The following is a 24,079-nucleotide window of genomic DNA, read 5'->3' as shown; positions in this document are numbered from 1 at the left end:
GTCTTTCATGAATAAATAAATAAACCCTTTTAAAAAGAATGATACTTCTACAATAAGGACTGTATGGGGGGGAGGGAGGGACTTGTGACATAATCACAGTAGTGTTGTCACATGTACAAAATTAATAGTGGTTATTTAATTTCTCCTCTTAAGGCTCCTGTCTCAGAAATCTTTTAAACTAGTTTACTATTTTTCTTTTAAAGTATCTTTTAAAAAATATTTTAATTGTATTTATTCATGAGAGACACACAGAGGCAGAGACACAGGCAGAGGGAGGAGCAGGCTCCCCACAGGAAACTGATGTGGGACTCAATCCCAGGACCCCGGGATCACCACCTGAGCCAAAGGCAGACACTCAACCACTGAGTCACCCAGGTGCCCCTAGTTTACAGTTTTTCTGATCAGTATCTAAACAAGTTTTATACATTCTGTTTGATGGATGTGTCTCTTAAGTACTTAATTTAAATGCTTCCCCATACCCTATAGTATCAAGAGTCAAATTAGCTACATTTCTAAGGTTTGAAAGTGCTCTACAAATAAAAATTTTGTCATGGAGAGAAAAACCCTTTTTAAAAAGGTATCCGTTCAGTTTAGTCTTGTAGCCAGTATTAAGGAGAGGTAGGAGAATGTGGAGATGCCCAAGTGATGTTGAAAACAAAAATTTGTGAGCTCCTCCAAGTCAGGAACATAAAACTCTGTCCATAGTGCCTATGCTTGGTTTCTGACATGTAACAGATGATCAATAAATAGTTGAGAGGTGTTAAAATTGAGCCATTAATGAGAAGCCAAACTGTCAGCCTCCACACCCACTTTTTTTTTTTTTTCCTTCCATTTATTCATGAGAGACAGAGAGAGGCAGAGACACAGAGGGAGAAGCAGGCTCCATGCAGGGAGCCTGACATGGGACTCGATCCCGGGACTCCAGGATTATGCCCTGCGCTGAAGGCAGACGCTAAACCGCAGAGTCACCCAGGGATCCCCCTCCACACCCACTTCTGCCTTGGGTAATATGCTCTCCTCTTTTGTAGCACATGCTACATTTCATGGTGTGGACTGATCATGTAGACATTTTAATATAATCTTCGGAGTTTTGGCTTAAATGGGAGAGGCAGGTTCCCGATACCTTAGGAGAAGTTTTTCCCTTAGTAAGTTGTAACATTAGAACTCTGCCCTATATTCCAGTTCCCCACCCAGAAAGAGAATGATATATATGGATCATGGATATGGATTATAAGATAATCTATCCTTATCAGACAATATTTTTCACAAAGATGCTAGAAAATAAACTTTCTGGTAAACGATATTCTGGTCTTTTTTTTTTTTTATGATTATTTGAGGCACAGGGAAGGAGCTGGGTCGGGGAGGGACAGACGGAGTAGAAACCTCCCCACTGAGCAGAGAGCTGGGGATCATGACCTGAGCCCAAGGCACCAAGCCACCCAGGTGCCCCCACAGTATTCTGATCTTATTCAATAGCGATGAATCTCATTTCCCTTAAACATTGGCTGGCTGGTATTACCACGCACAGTGTTGCCATGTTGAGTTGTCCACTTTTCTCTCTTTTTTTCTCCCCACTTCTTTTCTGCCCTCTGCTCCTCCTTCTACTCCTTCTGTACTTATACAAGGAGAAATCTTGATAATAAGGTGAACAGGTACAATGCTGTTGACTCTGCAGTCTCTGGGATTCCTCCAGTAACAGTTTCTCATTGGCAGGGTTGGACCAAGTGGTCAAACCTTAGTGGATAGTATCTGGTTCCTTAAAATGTCACTCTTTTCTTCATTGGGTTTCTGGACCAACCTGAGTGTTACAGCAACATTGGTAAACTCTAGGTATTTTTCTCTTCCCTTCCCTTCTTCTTTGGTAGGTTAGAGGTCTGATTTGTGCCCCAGGGGCAACACTTCAGGCAAGGAAGAGAGGAATGAGACAGGTCTTTGTTTTCCTCCTGTGTTGCTTGGTCTGATTATCATTGTCATTATGTATTTTTAAAGATTCTATTTATTTAGAGATGGAGCATTAGTCCACATGAGCAGAGGTGGGGAGAGGGAGGGAGAATCCCAGACAGACTCTAGAATGCTTAGCGGGGAGCCCCATGCAGGGCTTGAGATCATGATCAGAGCTGACCTCTAGAGTCTGAGGCTTAACAGACTGAGCCACCCAAGTGCCCCTTATTATTATTTAAATCCCATTATCATTTTAACTGCTTCAGCCATAGTGTCCTTGGGATTAAGCCCAGTTTTGCATTTCCTGATAGCTAAGCAGTTGGCACCAAAATTCCACCAAGTGAAGTCCTCCTACCCTAGTTCTGGGTACATTGTAAGAGTGTAGCAGCACTAGAGCTACATGTTTGTTGGATAAAACTAGGAAAGGTTAGTAAAGTAGAACTTTTCATAGAGTAAGAAAGCTCTGTGCTTTACTTTATGCCTTGAAATCATTACCTTTTTCCCCACCATTGTTTAACTTTGTCTAGTGACTACTTACATACAGAGGAGGTTATTTTCTAGGTAACACTGTTGTTAGACTAGGACTGGATGTTGGCTTTTCTTGGTTCTGCCAGATCCCTTCCAAACCTTTTCCTCTGGGGTAAAAAAGGAAGGGATAGGCCAGACACTGACCAAAGAGTCCAGAATCAGTATTTGTCTATTCAACTGAAAGCATACTTGGACGCCTGGGTGGCTCAGCGGCCCAGCGGTTGAGCGGCTGCCTTTGACTCAGGGCGTGATCCCGGAGTCCCAGGATGGAGCCCCACACTGGGCTCTCTGCGAGGAGCCTGCTTCTCCCTCTGCCTATGTCTCTGCCTCTCTCTGTGTCTGTCATGAATAAATAAATAAAATCTTAAAAAAAAAAAAAGCATACTGATTTTCTCACTGAGAATCACTGATTCTGTACTTGCATGTGTCCACTTGCAGGAGGGTGTAGGGGGATGGGGCAGCAGCTGAGGGGTTTGGGAAGAGCCAAGTAATTTGAGGTGGTAACTAAAATTCCATGAAGGTCTGGATAATTGAATATTAAAACCTTGCTGTGAGCCCAACTTTGCTCTTTTTTTTTTTAAGATTTTATTTATTTATTCATGAGAGATACACAGAGAGTCAGAGACACAGGGAGAGGGAGAAGCAGGCTCCCTACAGGGACCCTGATTCAATACTCAATCCCCGGACCCCGGCATCATGCCCTGAGCTGAAGGAAGACGTTCAGCCACTGAGCCATCCAGGTGTTCCTGCTCTTACTTTAGAAATCACATGGAAAGAACATATTTGTATAGCATGTTATGGTCCATTTGATGTACCTTATCTAATCTTTACATAAGTGGTTTTTTTTTTTTTTTTTTTTAATGATGTCGGTTCCTTATATGAGCCCATGTGGGGCTTGAACTGACAACCCTCAAGACCTGAGCTAAGATTATGAGTCAGATGCTCAACTGACTGAGCCATCTAGGTGCCCCTACATAAGCCTTTTACTGTAGCTTCATTTTTATTTAAGCATAGAGAACAATATGCCTGGTCTAACAGAGTTTTGAACCCAGGTCTTCTGATTTTTATTTATGTATTTGAGAGAGAGAGAGAGATAGCAACAAAGATAGCAAGGGACAGAGCACAAATGGGGAAGAGAGGGAGAAGCAGGCTCCCCGTTAAGTGGGGAGTCCTTCACAGGGCTCGAACCTAGGACCCTGGGATCCTAGGTCCCGGAGTCGGAGTCGAAGGCAGGCACTTAACTGAAGGCAGGCACTTAACCGACTGAACTACCCAGGTGCCCCAGGTCTTCTGATATTTAAATAGCTCAGCATGTTGACTCTTGACTAAAAGATTGTAAGATATAAAAGGTTAGGCTTTTTTGTTGTTGATGGATACCTTAAATTTTACAGGAAGTCAATAGCTGTTTTAATAATAAATCTGGGTTGTCCTGGCTTCTTGGCTTGGGGTTCCAGTACTAATTTATGTAGTTTTTTACCCAGCTGAAGGTGATCTGATTGAAGATGAAGCATCTATAAAGGGTGTAGATTATTGGGCTTTTCTGGTTTTCCAATTTTCTGGGTCATTTTGTGCAGTAAGTATATCCTTCTAACCGCTAGGTGACATTTCCATTGCCTCCTGTCTTGGGAAGAGGAATGAAAACCATCTGTTCCCCATTTTTTGCCACCTTGACTCACTATGGGCAAGGAAACTTTGCTGCTCTGCTTATTGGTAACAAATATTTGATCTGTGGCTGCTGTACAACTAAGGGCTATTATCACAACTTTCCCTCTGAGCCCAGTTATATTCTGAAAGTCTCTTTGTCTTAATCATAGTTAGAGCTTCACCTTATTACCCTTAATCCCATGTGTTGCTGTTGCTGCCTCACCACCAATCCTTAGACGTACACTGGAACTGGGATCTTTCTACTTGGATATTAACATATTGTTGAAGATCCATCCTGGACTCCCTTTTTAAAATTTTCTTTAATATGGCTAATCTTTATCCCCTTTGAATTTGTTAAAATTAGATTGAAGGGATGTATGTATCAGTAGTCTTTGAAGATAAAGGTCAGTATTTTCCAGTATGAAGGGGGATAGATGGTCTGTCTCTCTGAGTGGTCATATGTCTCCAGTGTGATCATGGATGAAGGTTATGGGGATGGCAAACCCTTGAGAATTAATTTAACCTTTCAGAGTAGATTTTCTACTGATAGATTCTTTAGTCATTTTGTAAACATATTCTTAAAATCTTTCCTAAGTTTAAATGGATAAAAGTCGTAATGCTTATGAGATTGAACCACACACTTATCTTACACATTTCCACTGATTAAATATATTTGGTAAGTAAAACTCACTTTAGTAAATAAGTAAACACCAACAAATTCCTGTTGAGTTTACAACAGAAACCAAGATGAGGTAGGGATGCAGAATCTTCATTATTTCAACATTGCATTTTCTCATCCTTAGCTGTCTTGTCTCCATAGATCAACTCTATACCTTTCTTCTGAAATAATTAATAGAAGAGTAAAGCACCATAGATATGCTCTAAAAGTTCTTACCCTTTTAGGCTGTACAGGAAAACTTATTAAGCCCTAGACTCTCCAACGAGTCTTAGGTATTACCTATGCCCTTTCTCTTTCAGCCATGGTATCAAATGAGACCCTCTTGACTCTGATGGTTAAATGTATTTAGAACAGATAGATTTCCCAGAAAAAAAATGTGGAAACTTCAGTAAGAATAGGGACTAGAACAAGAATGGAATATGCATAAGGGTACTGTGAGTATGGAGGAAGAAGAGGAAAGGATATTTAAAATCCCTATCCAGAAGGATTTAGTTATCACAGAGCAAGAGGCAGGAGGAGCTCACTGTCAGATTTAGTTGGACTCAAACTCCAATTGTTTCAGTGTGCTTGATAGAAATTGTGGGTGCTAGTGTACATATGCACACTTCTGATCATGTTTTGTTTATTTTAACAGCATCAGGAATCAAGAGATCCGTGGGGTCTGAGGTGAGTTTGATGATGATGCCATGTTTCTAAAACTTTAATTCTGTAATAGAAGGATACCTGTTTATGACATCTTTGTTTTCCTCTTACTTGGATCTTGGAGGCTAGATGGGATTCTTATATCTGGTAAACTAGAAATTATACAAGTACTTTTGTTATAGTTTATCATAGATATTAATAATAGCCCATGTTGATCTTTTTTTAAAAAAATGTATCAAATGCAGTGTACTGAAGATTAAATACCTAAGTGCCCTTTATTCTTATTTAATTCTGTAAATGTTCCTGTGAGCTAAGTACCATTGCTATCCATGTTTTACAGATTAGAAGATTGAGAATTAGAGGTTCTGTAACTTGCTCAAGGTCACAGAATTAATAAGGCTAGGATTAAAGCCCACTCTGGTTTTGCTGTTACTACCTCCTGGTTGCATAGCTTCAGTGAATTTGAAGAACTTCTTTTAACTATACAGATGCTGTTAATTTCCTGAATTTTTCTTTTCTGTCCGGAATGTCTTCCATTTACTTACCTTTCTTCCTATGCAGTATTTCCCAGACCTCCTCTTATTTCTTGCCTCTCTCCTGGGTTTTGTGACAGGGCTTCAGAATGCAGCCCCCTCCCCTGGGATTTTAGGTTTTTCTCTTAGAACCTTTTCCAAGATCTTTGGGATTAAATACTGTGGGTTTTCTGACACTAAGGCAAGTGTCTTGCTAAGGCAAGAAGAGTAGAACTTGAATATCAGGCCCTAAGACAGGACACCCTATTTACACTGGCTTTTTTGCCTCTGGCTAATTAACTTAACGAGACCTGACATCATGAAGAATACCTTTGTGTCTTTTGTACTCCATCTTGATGCGAGAAATAGCCTTCTAAGCTCTGCTCTACTGGTATTACTCCTTCCTTATTTCAGGAACTGTCCTGTGGGTGGAAAACAAAGCTGTATCATGTTCATGGGAATCTCTTCAAGGCACCGAGGGCTTCTGTCTCAGAGGAGTCATTGCCTCAGCATTTTATTTTTTATTTTTAAAATATTTAATTTATTTATTAATGAGAGACAGAGAGAGAGAAAGAGAGAGAGAGAGACCTACCTAGGCAAAGGGAGAAGTAGGCTCTCTGCAAGGAGCCTGATGCAGGACTTGATCCCGGACCCTGGGATCCCGCCCTGAGCCGAAGGCAGATGCTCAACCGCTGAGCCACTCAGGTGTCCCTGCCTCAGCTTTTTAATTTCTGGGCTTACAGTACTTGTATTTGCAAGCAGCTAGATCATTTTTACTGGTGAATTCACTTTGAGCAAGTAATGTTCACGTCAGGTTGAAGGTTAGAGGGGTAGAAATTTCTGAAAGAAAGCTGGTGAAAAAAGAAGAGGTCTGTGGAACCACTTTAACCTGTCTTGCTTTTGTAAACTGAGGCTTGTTCTTTTTCCTGGAACAGCTGTTTCATAGTTCTGTTTCTGCTTTTCCTTGAGACTTATTTTTTTATGTCCTCTTTTTAAGGCTTAAAGATGAAATATGTATCCCTTGGAACTTTCTGTGTTCTTTTAGCCAGTTAATTCATTGGGAAGCAACACTATAGCTGTGAGGGTCTTCTGAAGATTTTATAAAATGTTCTTAACCTAGAACGAGTAGGTTGAGTGTTTCACCTTGTTTTAATGTACAATCACAGTAGCTGTATGGTTGGGTGTATTACATGAGGATCATGTGCTAATACTGATTCTTCTTTTCTTAGGTGCCTTATGCCTCTGGCATGCCCATCAAGAAAATAGGCCACCGAGGTGTTGATTCCTCAGGAGAGACAACATATAAAAAGGTGTGTCTGGATGGAACCCTTTCATCTGACTCCACGAAGGGATAAGTCTGTCTCCGTTGGTATTATTCTCCACATTCTGTCTCATTTCTTGATATTCTAAGCCTTTATACAAGAGCATTCAAACAATTTGGACTTTAAAGTGAATTTCAGTTCTGGACCACTTTGGGAGGTGCTCAGGCTTCCCAAGGGGCAGTGTTCACCTTTCCATTGAGTATTTATATCTTGTTTGATACGGGGTATGAAGATTTCTTGAAGTCCTATTTCTGGCACACATAAATTTTTCATGTTTGTGTCTTCTGCATTTATGGCCTTGTCCTAAGTAATAGAGGTGGACTTGTATCTGTCAGGGGCCTGATCCTCTCTGGGAATGGGCTTAAGGCTCTTGTTAATTCAACAGATGTTTATTGAGCTCTGCTTATGTGCTTGAAGATTGAGACAGAGAATGAATTTCTAGGCTAATTAGAGAGGTGCACACTTAAAAATCTAGATAGATATAGATACTTTTTTTTTTTTTTTTTGTAATATCTACTGGGGCAGCCTAGCTGCCTCAGTCGGTAGAGCGTGTGACTCTTGATCTCAAGGTCGTGAATTTGAGCCCCACATTGGGCATGGGGCCTACTTAAAATGAAAAAATAAAATAATCTCTGTACTCAACATGGGGCTCAAACTTGTGACCCTACGATTAAGAGTCATATCCTCTACTGACTGACCCAGCCAGGCACCCCTTTAGTCATCTTTTTAGTACTTAATGAGGACTGAGTAGAAATACAAGTAATTTAATACTTGGTGAGAGTTAGAGATGAGGGAAATCATTTAGAACAAAACTGTCCAGTAGAAACTTTCTACACTGATTGAAATGTGCTATAATATGTGTTATCCAATAGTGGCCACTAATCATACTTGAATGTGACTGGTAAGACTGAGAAGGCAAATTTTCTATTTATTTTTATTTTAATTAACTTAAATAGCCACATGTGGCCAGTGGCTACTGTTGTAGACAGTACAGATCTAGATGGTGTGGTATTTCCCATGGCATTGTAAGAGTGAGGCTCTTGAATTTGTGTTTTGACCACAGTATGATAATTTTAAATCTAAATATTTCTCTGAGAAATAATTTGAGTCTTTCAGGCTTTCTTCTTCAATTAGGAACTCTTTTTGCCACTCTTGTCGTCCTTGGGACACCAGTCAGGACCTGCTTTAAAGAACTGAAACTTCTGTAGCCAGGTAGTTATCAGAATACCAGTTAATTTTAGTTACATTCTCTATTACATGAATAAAATGTTTGTAGAGCCCCAGATAATCTGGGGGCCAGAATCTGGAGTGAGATTTAAGATTGTTCTCTCAGTATAACATATCTTCCAAATGTTGATATGGATAGGGACTTCCAAATATAGATAGGGTTAGGCAGGAACACCTTGCCTAGCTGAGGCTGACTCAGACAGTCCTGCCTTTGCTACTGTGTATCTTTATACCCTTCTAGTCTTTACCAGGCTTAACTACCATGTAAAGCAAGAGGAAAGAGGAACTGGACTGCCACGGCTTAGTCTGGAGTACTTAGAAGGGCATTTGCCTTTTTTTTTTTTTTTTTAGATTTTGTTTATTTATTCATGAGAGACACAGCAAGAGAGAGAGAGAGAGAGAGAGGCAGAGACACAGGCAGAGGGAGAAGCAGGCTCCATGCAGGGAGCCCGAAGTGGGACTCGATCCCGGGACTCCAGGATCACACCCTGGGCCAAAGGCAGACACTGAACCACTGAGCCACCCATGGAACACCCTGGGCATTTGCTTTTGAGTGCTTGTGGCTCTTCCTTCCTGAGTTTTTATTGTTCTTTTTTTTTTTTTTTTTTTTAATTATTGTGTGTTTTCACACTCATTATTTTCCAAGGTTATAAATCCTTTGTTAAAACAAGAACAGCAGCAAAAAACAAGCAAGCGTCCTCTAATTCTGTACTTCCCCCTCCTGCCATGCATGTGTACACTGTTATTGTTCTGATCAGATTTAATATTAGAACATTTCCTCTCATTTCTATTTATCAGACAACCTCATCTGCCTTGAAAGGTGCCATCCAGTTAGGCATTACTCACACTGTGGGAAGCCTGAGTACCAAACCAGAACGTGATGTCCTCATGCAAGACTTCTATGTGGTGGAGAGTATCTTCTTCCCCAGGTACAGAGGTTGATGTTCAACAGAATGTCCTGGAAGTGTGGCTTTTTCATATCAACCTCAGGGCAGTTTTAGGGGTTCAGGTCTAATTTAGGCATGTGCCCAATGTCCAGTCCTCAACTTGATCTTAGTCGGGGTGATGTGGGAATAGAGAATTCAGAGAGTAGATACTCTCCTTTGAATGTTTCCATGAGCCTCTGGTCTGAGCCCTAAAAAGCAATTCAGTGCACTAAGTAGGAGGCAATGTGATTCCCTATGCCATGTCTTAATCCCTGTGTTGTGGCTATGTCCCACTAAGTAACTGACTCATTTGCTCCCTCTCATTCTCTCAGGAGGGGGATATATTGACCTGCCTCTGGTTTACTCTGAGTGGCTGCCCAGGGTGGACAGGGAGTGGTAAATTACCACTTTTTCTATTTAACCCCACAGTGAAGGGAGTAACTTGACCCCTGCTCATCACTACAATGACTTTCGGTTCAAGACCTATGCACCTGTTGCCTTCCGTTACTTTCGGGAGTTATTTGGTATCCGGCCTGATGATTACTTGGTAAGCTTCCAGTTCTCAGGACCCTGTTGACTCCAGTATCAGAGGGATCCTCCCAAAGGAAGACCCTCTCTCCACAGTCTTGCTCTAGTTTTCCTTTAGAACAGAATTGCATCTGTGTATTTAATTTCTGATTGGATAGGCCCTGGTATTTCTGAACTTCTTGTCTACTTTTTGGACTCTAGTACTCCCTTTGCAATGAACCACTGATTGAACTCTGCAGCTCTGGGGCTAGTGGTTCCCTCTTCTACGTGTCCAGTGACGATGAATTCATCATCAAAACGGTCCAGCATAAAGAGGCAGAGTTTCTGCAGAAGCTGCTTCCAGGATACTACATGGTGAGGGAAGACGAGCACTGGCTACCTGTGCTGCCTACTCCACTCCTGCATGAGGCTGGGGGGCTATCTTCAGCAGAGCAACACAGTGTCAGCACTTCTGTCTTAGAGACATAGTTAGTTCATTTTGGGGCTTTTTGTCCCATCTCTGTTGCCTTTCTGGGGCTAAAAGGGATTTTGTTTGTTTTGTTTATTTATTTATAAAAGATTTTATTTATTTGTGAGAGCACGAGTGGGGGGAATGGCAGAGGGAGAGGGAGAAGCAGACTCCTCCCCACTGAGCAAGGAGCCCACTGTGGGACTCAATCCTAGGACCCTGGGATCATGACCTGAGCCAAAGGCAGACATTTAACCGACTGAGCCACCCTGGCACCCCTATCTGTCCTATTTTAAGTGTTATTTAACTTAGACCATCCTACCCGAAGTTGAAAATTAAGTGATAATTTTGTTTTCTGTTCTTAGTCCACCTCCTACACTAGGGAATGAGGTTGGTTACTTCTCCTGATAGTACTCTACTCCATGTTACTCTGACTGCACTCAGAACTTCTGGAGAAGTTAGTTTTGCTTTGCATCACACCTGCAAGAATTTACTATACCAAGGGCTTAGAGTTAAGACTTTTTCAACATGATCTTTGCTTAAATCTCTCTGAAAGAATATACCTATCATATATTGAGAATCCTGAATGGTACTGTATTGGAGGGTCTGTGGCTCAGCTTGGTGATGATCCATTCACTGAGATAGATATATTGGGAAATTGTAAGCAAATAAGATGTGGGCTTATGGGCAGATAGATTGTACCTGAATCCCATGTAGCAGACCCTTGATTTTCACTGAAAATCAGCTGACTTCCTTTCCAACTTCTTTTTTTATGCCCCAGAACCTCAACCAGAATCCTCGCACTTTGCTACCTAAGTTCTATGGACTGTATTGCGTGCAGGCAGGTGGTAAGAACATTCGAATTGTGGTGATGAACAATCTCTTACCACGGTCAGTCAAGATGCACATCAAATATGACCTCAAGGGCTCAACCTACAAACGACGGGCTTCCCAAAAAGAGCGAGAGAAGCCTCTCCCTACCTTTAAGGACCTAGACTTCTTACAAGACATTCCAGATGGTCTTTTTTTGGATGCTGACATGTACAATGCTCTGTGTAAGACCCTACAGCGTGACTGTTTGGTGAGTTTGTCGTATTTCCTTTCCTCTCAGATACCAAAAATCTCAGCCACTAAAACAGTTTATTGTTCTTAGGCATCAAATTTGTGGGAGATAGGACTCAGCTCCTTATCTCCATATGTCCCAGACTTCATTTAAAATAACTTTCACAGTAGGTCATAGCTGAGCCTTTACATTTTTACATTATTTCTGTTGATCCTCCTCAACCTGGCTTTATTTTCTTCTGTACCTCTGCTCGGCTTCATAATTCTACAGTCTCCTTATTTTCATACCAGCACTATCATTCCTCAGATCTTTGTCCTGCCTGCCAAATCCAGATTTATATCTTGGAAGCTGATTGCTGCTGAAGGAAATCACATACCTGTGTCTAGCAGCATCTCTACAGGTTGTTGCTATTCAGCCTCAGGATTGTTCACCAGTACACTTCCTGTTCCCTCTCAGCACAAGATATCACATGATTGGCACTCTCTCCAAACCATTTCCTAACTCTTATCCCCCAGCCTTGTTTCTTACCAGACTACCTCACTCTTCTATTCCGTACTATCCTTTTGTTCTGCTCCCATCCCCAGTTTATAAACATGTCTATGCTTACCATCCTTTTTTTTTTTTTTTTAAAGATTTTATTTATTTGACAGAGAACACAAACGGGGAGTGGCAGGCAGAGGGAGAGGAAGAAACAGGCTCCCTACTGAGCAAGGAGCCTGATGTGGGGCTCGATCCCACATGACCCGTGCCAAAGGCAGATGACTAAGCCACCCAGGCACCCCTGCCCTTACTCATCTTTAATCTCCTTTTTGCCCAACTTGGTGGCTTGTTTTCCAGGTCAATCCCTTTTGCAGGACTGTTTCTTTAGGGTTTTGTTTCACAACTTCCTTCCTTTCCTTCCCCTGGCTTCAGCCTCTACCAACTGTTTTCTTTCTACATACAAACTTATATTTCTTCTATCTTAAAGTTAGGACAATTCTTTTTTTCAATGTCTCCATGTAATGATGCTTCTATTTTTTCTTTTTATCTTCTATTCCTGCCTCAATCTACTGTCATGGCTTTTGCTCTCATCCCTTCAGTTGAGCTACTCTCCCTAGTGACTACCTGGGATGCCAAATAGAAAATACTTCTCCGTCCTTTCTTGAATTTTCTGCACCTTGACAGTTGACTATTTCTGCTTGCTTTCTTTTTTTTTTTTTTCTTTTCTTTCTTTTTTTTTAATTTTTTTTATTTATTTATGATAGTCACACACAGAGAGAGAGAGAGAGAGAGAGGCAGAGACACAGGCAGAGGGAGAAGCAGGCTCCATGCACTGGGAGCCCGACGTGGGATTCGATCCCGGGTCTCCAGGATCGCGCCCTGGGCCAAAGGCAGGCGCTAAACCACTGCGCCACCCAGGGATCCCTATTTCTGCGCTTTTTTTTTTTTTATTATTTTTATTTATTTATGATAGTCACACAGAGAGAGAGAGAGGCAGAGGGAGAAGCAGGCTCCATGCACCGGGAGCCCGATGTGGGATTCGATCTCAGGTCTCCAGGATCGTGCCCTGGGCCAAAGGCAGGCGCTAAACCGCTGCGCCACCCAGGGATCCCCTATTTCTGCTTTCTTAATGTACCTTCTTTTGTTTTTTGTGACACCTTTCTCTATTGATTTTTTTACATCTCTGATTGTTTCTTTCTCAACTGCTGTTGTAGGATTGTCTTCCTCTACTCACTCCGTAACGTCCATCCTTGTCCTTTGCTTACTCTGCATCTACCTGTAAGGTAATGGCCTATTTTAGTTTGGCTTCTTTGGTTGAAAGGACTGGATGCAGAGCAGAGAGTTTTCAAACTATGCTTAAGAATCATTCCTATGCTTTTTTCCTCCTTTTCTCCACCAGCCTAGCAAACCACCTTTGGTTAAGCTGCATCACCAAAGTGGGCTACTGGAACTATTGGAACTATTGGGAGTATACTTTTTTGCACCCTGTTCTGGGATGGAAAGAGGGTTGAGAACTATAGGATATAATCCAGGTTCCTTAATATGATGCATTGGGCCTGTCATTGTTTTGCCCCTAGCATTCTCTGTAATCTACCACACCTGTCCTTTGCATTTTCTCTTTTAGCAGTGCCAGATTATACCTACCTGAAGGTTATGTGCCGTTTCATGCTTCTAGGCCTTGGACTATTCTTTCTTTTATTTATTTGGACTTATTTTCTAATTTATTCTTCCTAAACTTAGTTATGTATCACTTCCTGATGCTCTGTCCTATCAATCACGTAAGCACTTCTGTTGTTGCACATATTAGACTGTATTGGATTTATTTTTACATTTGTTTCTTTTCTTAAATTATGATATTGTTTGTTTATTTATTTATTTTTAAAGATTTTATTTATTTATTCATGAGAGACACACAGAGAGAGAGAGAGGCAGAGACACAGGCAGAAGGAGAAGCAGGCTCCATGTGGGGAACCCGACATGGGACTCGATCCTGGGTCTCCAGGATCAGGCCCTAGGCTGAAGGCGGCGCTAAACCGCTGAGCCACCAGGGCTGCCCTATGATACTGTTTAGAACAGAAACTCTCTTGAGTATCTTTGTATCCCCATAGACAGGCACAATGCCTGCAGATGGTAGGGCTTCAGTAAATACTGAACTAAGTCGAAGCTTGGTCATATAAGGTCCTGCAACAGATCTACTCCATCACAAAATGTTCTTTTACCAGACCTTCCTTGTGAATTCTTTTTTTTTTTTTCCTTGTGAATTCTTTATAGCACAAATATGTATTCCTCATTTCCTTGAGACTCTGATGTTCTTTTCACTAAGCAATACAAAGAAAGAACAAACAGGGTGTTGTGGGCTAGGCAATGACCTAATATATATTTACTCAAATAGAAGAAAGCTGAAGGGATAGAAATAATGAGTGACCAAGGACGTTAATATATTCTTCAGCAGGGAGTAGGAGGAACATAGGATAAGTCTGTAGTTAATTTTGGAGGTTGCCTGTCAAAAATAATTGAATCTTGGGGCACCTGGCTGTCTCAATTGGTAGAGCATGCAACTCTTGGTCTTGGAGTTGTGAATTTGAGCCCACCATTCTGGGTGTAGAGATTACTTGAAAATAAAATCTTGGGGATCCCTGGGTGGCGCAGCGGTTTGGCGCCTGCCTTTGGCCCAGGGCGCGATCTTGGAGACCCGGGATCGAATCCCACGTCGGGCTCCCGGTGCCTGGAGCCTGCTTCTCCCTCTGCCTGTGTCTCTGCCTTGTCTCTGCCACTCTCTCTCTGTATGACTATCATAAATAAATAATTAAAAAAAAAAAGAAAATAAAATCTTTAGGGGCACCTGGATGGTGCAGTCAGTTGAGTGTCTGACTCTTGGTTTTGGATCAGGTCATGAGGTCAGGGTTGTTTGGATGATCTGTGCATTGGCTCCACGCTGAGCAGGGAGTCTGCCAAAGTTTCCCTCTCCCTCTGTCCCTTCCCCTCCCTGTACACACACCTCTCTCTCAAATCTTAAAAAAAAAAAAAAAGTTTAATTAGGAAAGCTGTGAGATCCTGAAAAAAAGTCCTCCTACTTCCCAAGGCTCAGAACATGGCTTGTTTTTTTCCTACCTTCAGGTGTTGCAGAGCTTCAAGATAATGGACTATAGCCTCTTGATGTCAATTCATAACATAGATCATGCACAGCGAGAGCCCTTAGGCAATGAAGCACAGTGCTCAGCTGACACTCGCAAACCAGCCCCCCAAAAGGCCCTCTATTCCACAGCTATGGAATCCATCCAGGGCGAGGCAAGGCGAGGCGGCACTATGGAGACTGATGACCAGTAAGTGGGTTCATGGGCGGTGGGAAGGGGAGTGTAGACTCACTGAGGAAAAGATACAGCTTCTGGGATAAGAGTAGCCCCAATTCAGCAGAGAAGTTAACAGTATGAAGGCTTACAAAACTGTAGAACAAGCCTTCTTAAGAATGTGAAAGGAAAGGAAGAGGTCTTAAATTGGGGATTTGTAGTCCACCCAGGAAGGAGAGCTTTTCAAAATTAAAACACCAAAAAAAATAAATAAATAAAAAAATAAAACACCTTCCAAAAAAAATATACTCAGCGTCTTAGACATATGTCTGTATATTATAACTTCCTCATAAGTAATTTACTATAGGCAACTTTATGGAAGGCATCTTTCTTACCATCATGGATCTATCAAGGAAATGTATTTATTGGAGCATCATAAATGTCTTGTAGATGGTTTCATTTTTAAGGTATCCTTTACTGTGACTCTCAAGAAGAGTGTCCTAGTGGGCGTGAATTAAAATATGAAAGGAAGGAAGTTCAGGTTACTTGAGTGTGTCCTGTGTTGCTGAGTAGGGGTAACTTTAGAGTCTCTTTGGTGGAATTGGGGCTGGAGAGGCAGGCATGTGAGACTTGGAGAGAAAGAGGTTGCAATACATACTGCAGAGTCGCTCTTGGGGTTAGAGGAAGATTTTCACTCTTCCCCAGTTCATGGAAGCTGGGACAGTTATATTGAGGTCTCAGTTGCCTGTCCTGATCTGATTCAAGGTTAAGAGAACCCCCAATATAATAGGGCGGAGATTTTCTTACTGTTTTCTTCTTGTCTTCCGGAACAGTATGGGTGGCATCCCTGCCCGTAATAGTAAAGGGGAAAGGCTGCTGCTTTATATTGGGATCATTGACATTCTCCAGTCTTACAGGTGAGGAGCATATGGATCCCAAATGAGGGGGCAGAATGGTTGCCCATTTCTTTTCTGGATGGGTTTATCACTAAATTCTCCCTGAAACAGGAACCGTGAATTGCAGTCTAGCTGCTTACCTCAGTTAGGTTTCAAATGGTGGTTTATTTCCTTGATTTTGCCTGTCTCCCTGGCTTCGTTACCCTGCATTCTTCCCAAACATAACATACACCTCTGTGCAGAACTGAGTCAGTTCTCAGAAGCACCTGGGTAGAATACACCATCTATCTGGCTCTTTGTGAAAAACCTGTGAGGTGAGTCATACTCCACATTGGGATATAGTTGGAAACATGTTCCTCTTTCCCTCGGAGGAAAAACAAGAGGACCACTGTGTTCTGTGCCAAGTATTAACCTATGGAACTGAGGCAGTGAAGTGGTAGTGAGGGAGGAGCTGATAATGCTGGATCCCAGTTTTACCCCTGTAAGATTTCAGCTACTGACGAGGACTGGGCAATACTCGGTTTACTGGTTCAGAGTATTGTCATCCCCCCTTCCAGGTGTGCCCATCTGTCCCTTCATTTCTCCTTTTTGCAGTCAGTGTTCTTGTCCCTGACTTGCCAGGGACATGTTAACTACACTTTTTCCACAGGGGAGGTAATTGACTTCCCTAGAAACAGCTTTGATCTCTGTGCTGAATGAGTATTATTGTGTCTGTTCCTTGGAAAGCCAGTGTAAGAGAGGGAATTCTTTTCCAGCTTCTTTAGCTCTGTAAGAGATAACTGTGTCATTCATTTAAAAACTATGTGACTCTGGTGATACACATTTTTCTTGGCAGGTTTGTTAAGAAGTTGGAGCACTCTTGGAAAGCCCTGGTACATGATGGAGTGAGTATCAATAAGTTTGCTAGAGGCTGTCCTCCTGCCTCCTTCAGTTCTGATTTGCTCCCTCAATTTCTTTCATTCTTCATTTGTGGGTTCTACCCTTTGGTTAGGGTCTCAGCCTGGGAGAAAATGGCCCTTGGACTAATCAGTGATTCTCTTGCTGGGCCTCTCCCTCTTTAACCATGCAGCCCTCTCTCTGCTCTGCAGGATACTGTCTCGGTGCACCGCCCAGGCTTCTATGCTGAACGGTTCCAGCGCTTCATGTGCAACACAGTGTTCAAGAAGATACCCTGTAAGTGGTTACTACCAGATGACGCCCCAGGGACTCCCTTGCTCCGGGAGATGGGTGGGCAGGGCACCTCTGCCAGGGAACTGCCAAAGCCCTTTCTGTTCCACCCATGTCCCGTGAGAGCTGCTACCCGTCTTTATGTCACTTTGTCCGTCCCCATGGTTTCCGAGTTGCTGCTTTTCCCCTGGCTCTCCCTCATGCATCATTGAGGTGAGGGCCATTTCTGGGAAACACGTTCTGGGGAGGGAGAATGTGTTATCATGGGAGCAGGATCCATGCCATAGGCCAAGATAGAGCCAGCCTTCTAGACAGAGGCAGGCAAGGATATTACCAGTGTTCTGTTTTCTCTTCATATCCTTAGTGCCAAGGAATTCTCAGACTAGGATCAGAGGCTTGGAGAAGCATTTACTGATTTATGCTTAGCAGTGATTCTTACTCTCTTCCCTCAACTTTCTTGGTTGGAATGTGCCAGTATTCTTCTTTCCAAACCTTCCAATGCTGCTGCTGCTGGCAGACTTCCAACTCCTTCTTCCCATCTCTTCATCATAGGGCCTCAGTCGTCCCTCAGTGTGGCAGAGAGAACTTAGGTATGCCAGACAGTCTTAAGAAACATGGAGAATCCTTTCAAAGTCTTTGCAGAGTGACATATAAGCAAGTGTAAAGTATCGTGGTGCCGAGTGCTAAGTGCTACAAGGATGCAGAGTGAGAGGGTCCTCTTCGTCAGCTTGGACTGGAGGCTGCTATTAAAGAACCAGGGAGTGATGGAATGGAGGACATCTCCTCGGGTGGAAGTGAAGCCAAGGAAGTTGCATGTAATAGGGGAAAGATGTATGTGGCTCCTTTCCTCTAGGTTCTCTGCTTTCCAAAGTGAAGTGAACCAAGGTGCACACCCTCTCCTCTGAAGAGTAGTTCATAGAGCCTGTCTTTGTTGACACTAGTCCTTCCCGCTTTGCAGAGCACCTTTGGGTTTGTGTTGGGGATGCTAGTGACTTGTGGCTATGTCTTGGTGATGGTTTCTCAGGTGGGTGCTAAGTAGGCTCTCTCTTTCCCTTTTGAAGTGAAGCCCTCTCCTTCCAAAAAGTTTCGGTCTGGCTCATCTTTCTCTCGGCGAGCAGGCCCCAGCGGCAACTCCTGCATTACTTACCAGACATCGGTCTCTGGGGAGCACAAGGCACAAGTGACAACCAAGGCGGAAGTGGAGCCAGGTCAGCGCCAGGGCTGGGGTTCCCATGTGATTGGGCGCTCCCTCCCTTCCTTCTGAACCCTATCTTATCTGCCTAGGACCTCTACTCCCCATTCCTGTCCAGGAAAAGCCAAGTTGCTACATTTTTTCCCTCTGTATTTCCCCCACCCCATTTTGTCTTCTTTTTTATTGATTGATTTTCTTCCCTTTTCTTTTTTCCAGGCGTCCACTTCGGTCGTCCTGATGTTTTACCTCAGACTCCACCTTTGGAGAAAATCAGTGAGGTTTCGACTATTCCTGACCCCTATTTCTCACCTGTAGTTGGAGAGACTTTGCCAATGCAAACTACAAGGTTGGTTCCTTGGCCTCTTTATATAATCCTTTCATCTCTCTCTTCAGGTCCTTGGGAACCTCCATAATTTTGTTTTTTCAAGAGATCATTGTTTATCTTTTGCTCTTCACTAGATTTTTGCAGGTTTACTTTCCTTTAGTTCATCTTTAGTGATTTGGAGAAGTGTGTCAACCTCTCTGCATCTTTAGGGGGGTGTGCAGACTATTCTGATAGTCAAAATTCCTCCCAGCTAACCCTTTATCTCCTGGTGAGTTAGGTGAGAATTCTCAGCTTACTTTGTAAGCCTGGAAAAATTCCTGGGCAGTGAAGAAAACGAATAGTCAATCTTATAAAAGGATCCGGTAAAAGATTATGATTTAATGTTACATGGTGTGTTGATTATTCCATCATAATAAATTAACCCAAAACTTAGTGTCTTAAAATAACAAACATGTATCATGGTTTCTGTGGGTTAGGAATGTGGGTACAGCTTAGCTGGGTTTTCTGGGTCAAGGTCTTTCATGAGGTGTTGGTCAGGGCTCCCATCTTGTCTGGAAGTTCAACTGAGAGGCTTCACTTCTAAGCTCATTTATATGCTTATTGGCAAGATTCAGTTCCTTGTGGGTTGGTAGACAGAGGGCCTTAGTTCCTTGCTGGCTATTGGCTGGGAGCCTCCCTTGGTTCTTTGCCACATGAGCCTCTCCTTAGGGCAACTGAAAACATAGCAGCTCGCTACCCTCAGGGCGAACAAGCATGCACCTATGTAGAAGGCATAGTCTTTTTGTGACCTAATCTCAGGATTGGTATTCTGTCACCTGTACTTCATTCTAGTCACTAAATGTAGCCCACACTCAAAAGGAATAGATTACAGAACAGTGTGAATACCAGGAAGCAGAGCTCATTTGGAAGCCACCTAAAAAATCAACCTATCACAGTCTGTCTTCTGGCCCCCAATGATTCATATCCCTCCATGTGTGAAATGCATTCATTTGCTCCCATGGTCTTCAAAAGTCTCATCCCATTACAACGGCAGCTTAAATTCCAGAATTTTGTCATCTGAATTAGGTCTTGGTTTAGATGAACTTCCCCAGGTGGTGTTCCTTAAGTATAGCTGCTCTCAGTATTTGGACTTGTGAAACTAAAAAGACAGCTGTTTTCTCCCTACACACCTAGCAGATAGTGATGAGGCAGTAAGTAGGTAACCACTGAACACATTCCTGTTCAAAAAAAGGAGTGAGCAAGGCACAGAGTAGTCACTGGTGCATAGCTAGTCCAAAATCCAGCAATTGTTAGAGTTTCTTTGATCAGGGGAAATACAGGGAAAAGGCATGGGAGTAATTCTCCGTGACTCTTGGCCCCACCCTTTGAACTCTTGGTTTTGCTTCCTGGATCTTCCTTTTTTATGAAAGCTAGAATGTGTTTGCAGCTGAGTAGTTTTCTCAGTCTGCTTCCTGCCAGTACAATTTTGGGGTCCAGCGGTTTCTTCATTTTACACCGTGTCTGTCCCTTTCAGTTCAAGCTGATAATGTTTCTGCTTTTAGAGTGCCCTCAAAGATTTTGTGGGCCTCCTGTGAGTCTCACTGGGATTCAGTCCTCTAGACAAAAGTCACACCCACAGATACCTCTTTCATAAGCCCTGTGCTTATGAGAGATCCTATTGGGAAGTTGAAAGGCTCTAGGAGACATTAATCTTTTTGAATGGCCTTTTCTTGAATATTATTCTAAGGAACCAACTTTGATATTTCTAGTCTTAAAAAAATGTTTTATAGTCATACCCTTGGCTTTTTCTTTAGACCACATTTTCCTGGCAGTACCCAGGTTTTATGCTTACTCACAAGTTGCTTCTTAATGTAAGCATTGTTTGCTATCTAGAGGGGCTCAGAATGTTCAAAACCATCAAGTCCTGGCAAGTCTTCCTTTTATTTAATTCACTGAATTTTCTTCCTCTGTCATATTTTACTGTAAGCATTAAGAAGGAACCAGGTGGCACCTTTAGCATTCTGGTTAGAATTCTCCCTAGCTCGATCACTCAAGGCATTAGACCCATATTCTCCTTTTCACATAACTGCGCATGACATTGTTGCAGAACTTTGTCCCACTACAGCACAGGGAATCCCCTTTCCTTCAGTCTCCAATAAGGTTTTTCTTTTCTGTGAACCCACACTGGCAACGCCTTCATTCAGGTCTAAAATTCTATAGTGTATTCATGGCACTTTTAAACCCTTTTTTTTTTTTTTTTTAAGATTTATTTATTCATAAGAGACACAGAGAATCAGAGACATAGGTAGAGGGAGGAGCAGGCTCCCCACAGAGAGCCCGATGTGGGACTCCATCCTGGGATCTAGGATCATGCCCTGAGCCAAAAGCAGACTGCTCAACCACTGAGCCACCCAGGCATCCCACTTTTAAACTTTCACTAAAACTTTTCTTAAAGCCTACTTCCCCTCTTCCAAAGCCACTTCCACTTTTCAGATTTTTAGTTCAGCAGCACTTTACTTCCAGGTACAAAAATGTATATTATTTATTATTGTGTAAATTACCCCCACCCCCAACTTGGCAGCTAAAAAACTACAGACATTTATTATCTCAGATTTTATGTGGCTTAAACATCTAGGTGTGACTTAGCTGGGTATCACTGGCTTGGGTCTCTCAGGAGGTTACAGTGAAGCTGTACATCAGGGAAGTAGTCTCATCTGGAGGCTCATCCTGGGGGAGGATCAACTTCCAAGCTCACTTACGTGGTGGTTGGCAAGATTCAGTTCCTTACAGGCTGTTGGCCAGTGGTACTTCCTCAGTTCCTTATCACACGCTCTCCATGTGGCAGCCAGCTTCCGTCAAAGCAGAGAGTGTGAGAGAGCGTGAGCCCAAGAGGAAGCTAGGTGTAGGGTCTTTTTGTGACGTAATCTCAGAATTGACTTTCCATCACCTGTGCTGCATTCTGTCCTCTGGAAGAGAGTCCCTAAATCCAGCTCACACTCAAGAGGAGAGAATTACACAGTGGCACAAACATCAGGCAGTAGTGATCACTAAGTGCCTACCACACCTGAGAATTAAGAGCAGAAGGAAGGAGGATATTAGGAAATATCTTGTAGTACTTAAGAAGCTAAATAGTTAATTAAAACAACATGCTTCTGAATCAGGTAGTTTCTTCATCTCTTGTATCTAAATCCCAAGTTGACCCTGAAGTGGAATATGAAGAAGTACGAGATTTGACTTGAGAGCATTGTTTTTTCTCTTTTTTTATCTTCTGATTCTTCTCCTCTCTGCCTCCATTTTTTTTCTCCTGTTAGCTCAACCCTCTTGGAAAAGCCTGAAGTTGCAGAGTCCGAGTTCACCCATGTGAGTGTCTGGGATGGTGGGAGGGCGGTGAATGCTTTCTTTGAAGGGTATAAAGAGGATCACTGATGGAATGAAACGGAATTAATTGGCAGGGTTAGAGGGACTGAGTACCCCGTCAAGCTTGCCTTTTTAAATTTTGTGGGGATCTTATACTTGGAATCTGGGGATTAAATAGAAGAAAACTTCTTAACTCTGCCAGTCAGGCTGAAATTAACTTGAATTCCATTCCTGTCTCATTTCATAGTCCACATCTTAACCTTACACCCTTTCCCTTTTCAGTGAGCAAAAAAACTCAGAAGATCTGGAACAAGATTCTACCAGTTTGGTGATCCCAAAAAGCCAGCAATGCTGAGTTTTCTTCTTCGTGGTCATCACAAAAGGAGTGTAATGGAGGCTAGGGGAGCTCTCTGTCTCCTTTCTGAAGAAGAACCTCTTCTTCCCTCTCCTTATGAATGGGCATTAGTGCCTCAAGACAGTTGAGGACAGCAGCATCCTCTCCACTTCTAGTTGGGTGACACGAGTTTTCATCTGGCTTCCACAGTTGAATTGTTTTCAAACTCCCATTCTTCTTGCTGGAAGTGGGGTTGTTGGACCTGGTGATTTTCTTCCTCTTCATCTACCTTTCACCAGGAGCTGGACTCTTTAATTTCCTCAGGACTGATTGGCTGGCACATTATCTCCACCTTTGTGCTTTCTCTGGAAGAAGACCCTTGTAATCTTTGTAAAGGTTTTGGGGAGTAAGGATGTTAAACCAACTCCCACCTTCCTTTCTTTTCCTTAAAAAAGGAAAAAGCTAGCACACAGCACACAATTTGAAGCCAGGCATTTTTAGATCAAAACTGCAGAAATGTCGGGAGAGATGCCTATTCAAGGGGTTCCCTCAGAAGAGCCCCCTGGTGTTTGAAAAATGGAAGTATGGAACTGCTTTGCCAGGAGTAGCTCCTCTAACTTCTCTCTTGATGAATTTCTTAAGGCTGAAGGAATGGAGAGAGTGGGACATGGGGTATTCCTTACCCCTTTTGTTGAACCAGTAGGGCAGTTATGGGCCCAGAAGATCAGAGCCCTTGCTAGGTGGGACCCTACTTACTGCCAGGCCATCACAATTATTACTGTTTTGCAATTTCAAGTGTATTCTGCTTGTTTTTCTAAATATGAAGACTTAATCAAATGAATTTGAATCCTTCTCAAAAGGAGGTTTCTTCTTGCTCTTCCCTACGTTTTCCAACAGTGTTCTGCTGTTTGAGGAGTTGAGGTGGAGAGGAGGCACCTGTGTCCGTTTAACAGTCAGTCTGTATCTATGAGGCTAGAGAATATTCACTTAGACTCATGGGGACCCAGCAGACTCTTGCCTAGGTGAGATCATTGCTGTGCCACATGTCTTGTCCCTTCTCATGCAGAGAACTCAGAAATGGGAGCTATGTAATCCGTCTGTTGCCCATCTCCAAGAGTTGCAGTCCCCCCTCTGGTCCTCTACCTCCTGTCAGGGGAAGAAGAGAGTCTGGCATCTCAGGCAGATTGTTGAATAATATCCCGTCTCCATCCCACCCAGCCTTGATAGTAGGTTAGCCCATCCCCCAAGTAACTGTCTATATTAGACACCCCCAGCCAGTTTCTGGCTGCCTGTCTTTGCTGCCATGTTCTTTTTTACAAGAAGGAAAGAAACAATTCTTGCTATTTTTTTTCATAATTTACTATTTATGATGTATTTAAGTGTTTTATTCAGGACAGAGTTCTGTAGGGGGTGGGAGGTAATATTTGAGGGAGGCTGGGTCTTAGGGAAGAGAATGGGAAATCAACATTTTTATGAAGTGTCACTATTTGCCTCTACTTTGTATTCTTCAGAAATGGCAAATGTAATATAAAAATGATAAATAATCTGGTTTTAATGTATTAAACTTTCATCAGTTATTTAGAACTCTTGTTTCTTCCTGAT

At 42.5% G+C, this 24,079-nt stretch overlaps 1 protein-coding gene across 9 annotated transcripts in view; it reads left to right on the top strand.

The window, feature by feature from the left end:
• PIP5K1A (phosphatidylinositol-4-phosphate 5-kinase type 1 alpha) overlaps positions 1-24,061 on the top strand; it is a 43,102-nt gene extending 19,041 nt beyond the window's left edge. For 6 of the 9 annotated variants that reach the window (XM_025983088.2, XM_025983086.2, XM_072766582.1 and 3 more), the window contains 14 exons: positions 5,427-5,458; positions 7,176-7,256; positions 9,294-9,424; positions 9,851-9,968; positions 10,151-10,303; positions 11,179-11,478; positions 15,058-15,263; positions 16,061-16,144; positions 16,959-17,007; positions 17,212-17,296; positions 18,352-18,498; positions 18,699-18,828; positions 22,098-22,146; positions 22,426-24,061. In XM_025983088.2, the coding sequence (XP_025838873.1) occupies positions 7,194-7,256; positions 9,294-9,424; positions 9,851-9,968; positions 10,151-10,303; positions 11,179-11,478; positions 15,058-15,263; positions 16,061-16,144; positions 16,959-17,007; positions 17,212-17,296; positions 18,352-18,498; positions 18,699-18,828; positions 22,098-22,146; positions 22,426-22,428 (1,518 nt within the window). In that variant the 5' untranslated portion in view covers positions 5,427-5,458; positions 7,176-7,193 and the 3' untranslated portion in view covers positions 22,429-24,061. Of the gene's footprint in view, positions 1-5,426; positions 5,459-7,175; positions 7,257-8,402; positions 8,481-9,293; positions 9,425-9,850; positions 9,969-10,150; positions 10,304-11,178; positions 11,479-15,057; positions 15,264-16,060; positions 16,145-16,958; positions 17,008-17,211; positions 17,297-18,351; positions 18,499-18,698; positions 18,829-22,097; positions 22,147-22,425 lie in introns of those variants that run through there. The other 3 variants (XM_072766585.1, XM_025983089.2, XM_025983090.2) reach the window with 2 other exon arrangements.
• The last annotated feature ends 18 nt before the right edge of the window (positions 24,062-24,079 follow it).

Source organism: Vulpes vulpes, chromosome 8, assembly GCF_048418805.1.
Source record: "Vulpes vulpes isolate BD-2025 chromosome 8, VulVul3, whole genome shotgun sequence".
Taxonomy (NCBI): domain Eukaryota; kingdom Metazoa; phylum Chordata; class Mammalia; order Carnivora; family Canidae; genus Vulpes; species Vulpes vulpes.
This window is presented reverse-complemented; position numbering and strand designations above follow the sequence as displayed.